The 8,241-nt window shown below is 36.5% G+C and overlaps 1 protein-coding gene across 4 annotated transcripts in view; it reads left to right on the forward strand.

Moving 5' to 3' along the window:
- The window catches only part of PRKCD (protein kinase C delta), a 66,582-nt gene extending 58,763 nt beyond the window's left edge, over window positions 1–7,819 (forward strand). For all 4 annotated transcript variants that reach the window (XM_039348201.1, XM_039348204.1, XM_039348203.1 and 1 more), the window contains 5 exons: window positions 462–524; window positions 1,410–1,548; window positions 2,143–2,331; window positions 4,816–4,944; window positions 6,197–7,819. In XM_039348201.1, the coding sequence (XP_039204135.1) occupies window positions 462–524; window positions 1,410–1,548; window positions 2,143–2,331; window positions 4,816–4,944; window positions 6,197–6,355 (679 nt within the window). In that variant the 3' untranslated portion in view covers window positions 6,356–7,819. The remainder of the gene's footprint in view (window positions 1–461; window positions 525–1,409; window positions 1,549–2,142; window positions 2,332–4,815; window positions 4,945–6,196) is intronic.
- Window positions 7,820–8,241: the final 422 nt, after the last annotated feature.

The following is an 8,241-nucleotide window of genomic DNA, read 5'->3' on the forward strand; positions in this document are numbered from 1 at the left end:
CCATGCAAACTTTTTTTTTAATTAGAAAGGCTGGTTTAAATCTTTTTAATTAAAAAATATTCCAAGACAGCTTCCCCCTCCCCCCTCCCCCCCGATTCTGCGTTAAAACAAACTCTTACTTGTAGGTAGGAAGAGCTGCTTTTTAGTTGTGCAATGCAAAAGGCTTGGATAGGATGGGAGCTGAAAAGGAGAAATGATTGTCTGGAGCCAAGTTAGACGGGAGGGTTTTAATTACTGCAGCATATTAATAGCCTGATACAATTGGGAAGCAATTTGAGGAAGCCATGTCAAGCAGATTCTACAACATTAAACGGACAGGAAAAGGTTTCTAAAAATGACTGGAAATGTAGCTAATATATTGTTAACAGGACATTATTGATTTGATGTTATATAATTAATATTATGTAATATACTAATACTTTAAGTCTGCATTGTTTGAGAGTGTTTTTGCTTGATTTCAGGTTTTATGGTGCTGAAATAGTGTGTGGCTTACAGTTTCTTCATAGTAAAGGCATTATTTATAGGTGAGTGATTTGTTGACCTTAACAAGAGTGTCATACAATATTTTAACGATTATGCCTTACTGAGGAATTGGTGGGATCTGTGACTAATACAATGTGATATACGTATTGTTCGCTGTTAAAATTTTAATTCTATTCCAGAGGTGTTAAAAAAGGGCAATTCAGAAAACCCTTGAGAACAATCTGTAATTATTTTCTTACATTTATCTCGTTGGCAAGATGGATAAAGCTATTATTTACATTACATAAAAGAGTTTGTTTCACATTCTTAATTGTCAGCATTTAGCCCCAAGACTGTAGCACTTTATCTTCACTAGAATGGCAAAGGAGATAATTCACATTTCAGGTTATAATAAATTGGACTGAACTTCTCTCAAAAGCACAATTTCAATTTATACTGTAGATCTAGAAGGCAGTTTTGCTCTCAACCTGACTTAATCAGAGAAACCTTGCTGGCTGGCAAAGTTAAAGAAATAGTCATGCTACGGTTATTTTATTTTCAAAAGTAGGTTCTGGCTTTTACATTGAGAACCTCTACTTATTCAATCAGGAAAATGGTTGCTGAATTAAGGTTTTAAGTCTGGATTGGCAGAGTTTGGAAAATGAAGAGCCATAACCCTTTGGATTTTTATAGGATGGTAATATCTCCAGAAGTGGCAGGGCTGATATTTTTCAGTTCTTTAGAATTAGCTTGTTTTCAATATATTAAGAGTGGGAATACTACTGAAATTAAGGTATTTTTTTCTGACAGATTTTGATAGTATGATCTCAGGGTGCTACAGAGATATAGATAATCTGGGAGCCACAATAGCTAAACTTGTTTTGAGTGGGTCAATTTCAGTTAAATATTGATTATTTTAATTCTTTGATGAATTTTTTTTCATACAGAGATCTCAAATTAGACAATGTGATGCTTGATAAAGAAGGCCATATCAAAATAGCTGACTTTGGGATGTGTAAAGAAAATGTATTTGGAGAAAACAAGGCAACGACATTCTGTGGTACTCCAGATTATATAGCTCCTGAAGTAAGGCATGCACATCTACTCTGCATGGTTTTGATATTATATATTACTTCTATTCCAGATGGAGGTGGTTGTAAGATGCAGAGTGCTTTCATTTTTATGGTTCACATGATATGATACCTGCTTTGAAAATATTTACAGTTGCATTCAGTTATAAGTCTTGGATACATATTTCTATCCCTATTTTTTGTTTGGCAAAGTGACAGGAAAATCAGTAGCTGAGTAATGAGCATTACATTTGAGCTGAATAATATTTTATTTTGAAATCAGTTTATGGAAATAAGTTTTATTCATTGCGTTGCAGCTATAATTAACCTCAGCTAATCAGAATCTAGGTTTAACTATAAACTTCAATTAAAAGAGAAGCAAAATGCTTAGAACTTTTCTATTCCAGAGAAAAGAATGAGTCCAAATCTTGCGGTAGTGTGTTTCTAGAAGGGGATGTTGATTACATTTGAATTCGGTTACCACATCAGAGGATGGGCCTAACAATTGCTGATCCTTCAATTATGGAGGGGGAAAAACACAGAGAGAGATATACATATATAGGGCTTTGGCTGCGTTTCATGTTTGTGTCTTTTCTTACATTTGCATCAGATCTTGCAAGGCTTGAAATATACATATTCTGTAGACTGGTGGTCATTTGGAGTTTTGTTGTATGAGATGCTGATTGGACAATCTCCTTTCCATGGTGATGATGAAGATGAGTTATTTGAATCAATACGAGTTGATACTCCTCATTACCCACGTTGGATTACCAAGGAATCCAAGGATATTCTGGAAAAGGTATACATTGGCTAAGAGTAATATGTTCTTTCTCTTTGAAGAATATTGGGAATATTAGAATTTAATAATCTAGTACACTAAAATAGCTGTTAATGGTATTTTTACAGAGAAATTTAAGTTATCCTTCCTTTTATCCAAATTGTGCGTATGTGTATAAAACAGAGCCAAATATAAGACTGCAGTCTTGGTTGTTGCTTCTGCATATTGTACAATCATATGCAGTTCTGTGATCAAAGGTTGTTTGGAGACAGACATGTCCATATGATAGATGCATAGATCAATCTATTTCTGTCTGCAAATTCTTCTTTAAAACAACTGCTGCATGAATCTTTACATTTACAGGTAGTGTTTGACTTACAGCAATTTGTTTGAAATAGTAACAACGCTGGATGATGGGATTTATGACCTGTATCCAAAGTTATGACTGCTGCAGTGACCATGCATCACACACCTAATATTTGGGTGCTTGGCAATCCACCCACCCCAATCACCAATCATAGAGAACTGCAGCTGTTCCTACCTCCCTCTCTTCTCCCCCTTCTCATCTTGCTGAGTCCCTTGGGCCTGCTTCCCACTCCACTAGATCCCATAACCTTGGGTCTTGTCCTCCTCCCCACCCCATCATACCTTGCTTCACTTATCTTTTCAAAAGATTACCTTTGAGAAAGAGAAGTGGCTGATCCACCATGCAGCCTTCCTTGAAGTGAGTTGCATTTTGGGAGTGGCTGCAATTCTCAAATTGTAAGAATTGCAGCAGCTTCCAAAATGGCATCTCCAAGACGGCACAATACAGCATCTGTATAGGAAGACTGCATGGCAGATCAGCCGCTTCTCTTTCCCAAGGCGATCTCTGAGATTGAGAAAGAAGTAACTGATCTGCCACAAGGCCTTCCTATACAAAGGCTGGGTGGTGCTTTCCTTAAAGCAGGTGCCATTTTGGAAGCAGGTGCCATTTTGGAGGGAGGACTGTTGGCCAAATGTGATTTCTAGATAAGTGCTAGACCTCTGTTGTGACACCGAGACAAGGAAGATCATTTGATTTACAATTTAATTTGAGTGTTTCAGATTTCACGAGAGAGAGCAAAGGGAGAAATCACACCTTCCTTTTTATAGTTTGCATAATAAAAAAGTACTAGAGAACATTTTGATTGGGTAAGGAAAAGTAATCTGCTCAGTTACATCATAATAATTAATAATAAGTGATCAATTAGGATTTTAAAAAGCATTGTATTCTGAATAAAAGTAAAAGAAACCTTCGCAAGAGAAAACCGTCAGAATGGGTATGCCTAAGATACATTCTCAATGCTTTCCAATGCTGGGTTTGAAAAGTTGCTTTGTACATGGCGGCATGAGAACAGCTGAAAATAAAACTATGTTATCTACAGTGTATCAAGGGCTTTCCTACCCATCCTGATTTCTAAAAGGGAGGCTTTACTTGAAGATTAAGGCTTTTATCAAATTATTAGCAATACAGTTGAAAAAGACAATTTTAAAATACAAGAAAATCCATGTTAGTTAGCCCATGTAACAATACTACAAAATCTGTATTGAAAGTATTACAAAGTCCATCCTATATGGCCCTCAGAATCAAGGCATGATGGAGGGGGGAGGGAAGCCCAAGGTTGTGTGGCCCAGTGGGCTGTGAAGCAGAGCACAGGGTACCTTGTCTGATGAGGCCTTGGCAGGCCTGGATCAAGCTGCATGTGAGCTGGGGAAGTCCTACAACGTGAGTCTGGGCCTGCAGCAGGTCTGCCAGAGCCTCTCTACTCCTTGGGACACCCTGTGCTCTGCTTGACTTGCACAGTCACTTAACAATTGCAATAGGGAGAGCAGAGATTGTGGCCATTAGGCAAGGTGACCACATGCACATCTCACTTAATGACTGCCACAACTAATGGCCTTAATTCTGGGTTCAATTATGGTCATAAATCAAGGATTACCTGTAATTTGTTGTTTCAAAGGCAAGAACATCATTGCAAACTTGGAGACGTGCACAATCTATAAAGGGCCTGATCTCTGTTTTGCGTGCTAATAAGTTCACTTTAAAAATGTGGACCAAATAAATTCTTCCGAGTCCTAATCCGAATGCCCTTCTTCTTGGCCAAAAGAATTACATAAGACAGGATGCACCATCTCCAAGGCAACAGACGAGATGACTCCATCGAGAAGAATAAATGAGAAAGTATTTCTTACATCTAATTTCCTTTCCAGAATCCATATAGAAACTAACAGTAACTAAAATTAGAGGTTCTGTAGATTGCTAGCTACTAGTTTCAGTAATTTACCTAAATTGAAGCAAGGGAAATCCCTAAACTGTAATTCCCAGAACTGGCAGCCAGCATATTGAAGGATGCTGAATTTGGCAAATACTGGAGAAACACAGGTTCTCTGTTCTTGGCCAAAATAGCTATTCAAAACATATTATTTTTTTCAGTAGGGCAGTTTTCTCAGTAACCAAATGAAAAATACTTTCATATTTTGTAGCTATTTGATAGAGATCCAACAAAACGTTTGGGAATAACTGGAAATATCAAAGATCATCATTTTTTCAAAGCAATTAATTGGACAGCACTGGAAAAGAGAGAGATGGAACCTCCTTTCAAACCAAAAGTGGTATGTAGCCTTAACATCTATCCTACACCCTCAAAAGCATGGAACTGTGATGCTTGTATCCTTTGCCTTCTGTTCATTGAAGATGAATGCATGGAATCCCTTTAGGGCAGGGATCTGCAACCTTGACAACTTTAAGACTTGTGGACTTCAGCTCCCAGAATTCCTCAGCCATGCTGGCTGAGGAATTCTGGGAGCTGAAGTCCACAAGTCTTAAAGTTGTCAAGGTTGCAGATCCCTGCTTTAGGAGAATGAGTACATTTTTCTTTTTTCCATCTCACTTGTGCATATACAGTTAGATCTTGACTTATGGTCACATGTGACCCTGAGCTTTTGGTCATAAGTCATTGTAGTTTTAAGTTGAGTCACCACATAACTAGACTCGATTTTACAATCATTTTATGATGGTTGTTAAGCAAGTCATCTTAGCTTTTAAGCAAATCATTAGGTTGTAGATCCAAACCCAGCTTATCAAATAGGCATTTTTTTGCCAGAAAATAGCACAAACATGAATTTGTGACTGTGGGACGCTGCAACTGGTTGTAAATGCAAGCCAGCTGCCAAATGCCTGAAATGTAATTATGTGACTGGGGGGTAATGCGGCAGTCATAAATTTGAGGACTTTTTTCATGTCCATTGTAAATTTGGATGGTCTTTAAGAGACTGTGAGTTGAGGACTACCTTTATTTACCTGTAACGTAATAATATTTAATTTGCATACTTTTTTAAAAAAAACCTAAATTTTAAGTTTGACAAATCTTCTTGTTCTTCTTGTGCCATATCCGTTATCGGACATTGGTGATCATGTTGGCGATCCTGTTTTTATCAGCAGCCACACGAAAAAGTGCTGCTGAGTTTTGTCCAAACCAGTCCCTTAGATTTTGAAGCCACAATGTTCTTCTTCTGCCTGATCTCGGTTGCCTTCAATCTCCAGCATTTTTAAAAATATCAGTGTGAAACAATGTGAAATCCAGTAAATAACCAAGTTCTGAGCTGTGTATTTGCCATATAGTTAGGCATCAGTTCATGCTAGAGTTTGTAAATAGTGAATTCTTCAAACATTCCTGGCCTTCCCGTTTTTCCTGTCACAGCTTCCTAGAAGAATCTACAAAGTAGGTTGAGTTAAATTGTACATTGTTTTGAGAGAGAAGGCCATCAACAGTTGACACTCCATGGATTTGAGGCCCTGCCTAACAATCTTGGCAGTGTACGTCGTTTTAGCTATTTTAAATTGCTTCTGTTCCCCTTTTTACAGAAATCAGCAAGTGACTATAACAACTTTGACAGAGAATTTTTGAGTGAGAAACCTCGATTATCGCACAGTGACAAAAACTTAATAGATTCTATGGATCAGTCTGCATTTGCTGGTTTTTCATTTATCAACCCTAAATTTGAGCAAATTCTGGAGAAGTAATTATTAATTAAATCAAACTCTGAGAAACAACCTAAAGAAAACTTTCCAGCTCTTCATATGGAATGCGACTGAAAGACATTCACCTCCTTGTGACCAACTGTGTAGTGATATAATAATACGTCTGCTAATTTTTTTAGCAACTACCAGCAGCTTTGTCTAGCAAGGTTGAAGTATCCTTGTGAATTATGTGTATATGATTTTCTCTGCAGCTGGGAAATTGTAGATGTATGTGTGTTGTTATTTGAATATAGTTATTTCTTTAGACTATGTGTATTGCGGGTACGCTTTATTTTGCTTAAGAGGGGAGATATTGATTATGAAGATATCTTTTAAATACAGTGAGACTGCTAACATATTAATTCTCATCAAGTAAAATAGCTTGACAATCTATTCAATGAAATCTGGGCTTCAAATATTGGTATTTTTAATAAGTGCCATCAGTTAATACTGCCTCCTATAACATGTATCCTTCCTTAAAATTTTATTTTCTTTTAGTTCCTGGATAAAGATTTATTAAAAATCATGAAACAGAATTTTTAAAAGTGCCCTTTTCTAGTTTGCTTCTGCAATATGTAATTGTGTTCATTGATTAGAATAAAGTGTTTGGTGGCAAAATGCAAGTGTTTGGTGTAAAAATACACACTTGCAAATGGATAACCATCTGCAGTTGCTGGGAATCAGGCAGTGTATAAATTTAATAAATAAATATACCCTGAAGTGTATATGTTTACTAATTTTAATGCAGTGCAAGACTGATATTTCAGATGAAACTAGCGTTTACAGTCTAAAATTCACATGATGGAAGAAATTCCATAAATCAGTCAAAGTTACTTTTGAGTAAACAGATATATGCACCTTTTCCCAAAGATACAGGGCGAAAGATGATGGGGCAAAGAAAATAAACCTGGCAAATGAACCTTGAGCTGATTTGAGAACAATTGAAATATTATTTTGATTTTGGAAGAGAAGAAATGAACAATCCCGAAGCACACAACTTTGTTTTGTAGGTACATTTTAGCAAAAAAAAAAAAAAAAAGCTTCTGTGAGGCATTAAGCTTCTGTGAGGCAAAATGTGTATTTCTTGGAAACCCCTTGCTGTGTGCAGAGACTGAATAAGTTTAGACTCATGAATACTTTGAATTTATTGGACATGACCTACAACACCTACCAATTGGAAAAGGTTGTCCATTAGTGTAGGCCAATGTAAGTTGTGTTGTCACTTAAGAATCCTTGATGAGATTGTTATCTGGTTTCTGTAGGAATATTTAAATGTGCAGTTTGTTATGACAAGCTACGGCTGTTTTTTTTTTTTTTACTTTATAACAAAATGTTTTTAGTAGAGACAATGGTAACATGTATAGAACAGCGTTGAAACTTGAAGACTGAGAATCGTTGTTTGTTATTCTTGAACGACTTGATGACACTTAAAATGTAAATAAAGAACTGTGTTCTGTTGTTCTCCCACTTCCCCTGATTTTTATATCTTGTATCTAAGTTACTGTCTCAACTTTTCAAACATATATATTACACAGCTCAGCACCCAAACTCCGTAACAATCAGTTCAATAAGCTAGAAAGGTAGCAGAATGGTATAAAAAAGGAAAGCCCTCTTTGTAGAAAACTATGCAACATAGAACCATCTTGATGCATCAAATTTTTATCTTCAATGGATTAATCAGCAGGCCTTGCTCCATTTTTCTTTCAAGATGATACTAGGATACAAACACCTGGACAATTTCCTAAGTTTTGGATTTGACATTTTTGATAAAATTAAGCCAGGAACCCAGTGGTACTCTAAGGTGCTCCGAACGCTAGAACCATCAAATTTGAAATTGTCAATAAAATGCAAAATATTCTACTTTATGAAGTCACAAACTTGGAAGCTTT

Source organism: Crotalus tigris, unplaced genomic scaffold, assembly GCF_016545835.1.
Source record: "Crotalus tigris isolate CLP2741 ecotype Arizona unplaced genomic scaffold, ASM1654583v1 scf7180000018125.1543573, whole genome shotgun sequence".
NCBI classification, from domain to species: Eukaryota; Metazoa; Chordata; class Lepidosauria; order Squamata; family Viperidae; genus Crotalus; species Crotalus tigris.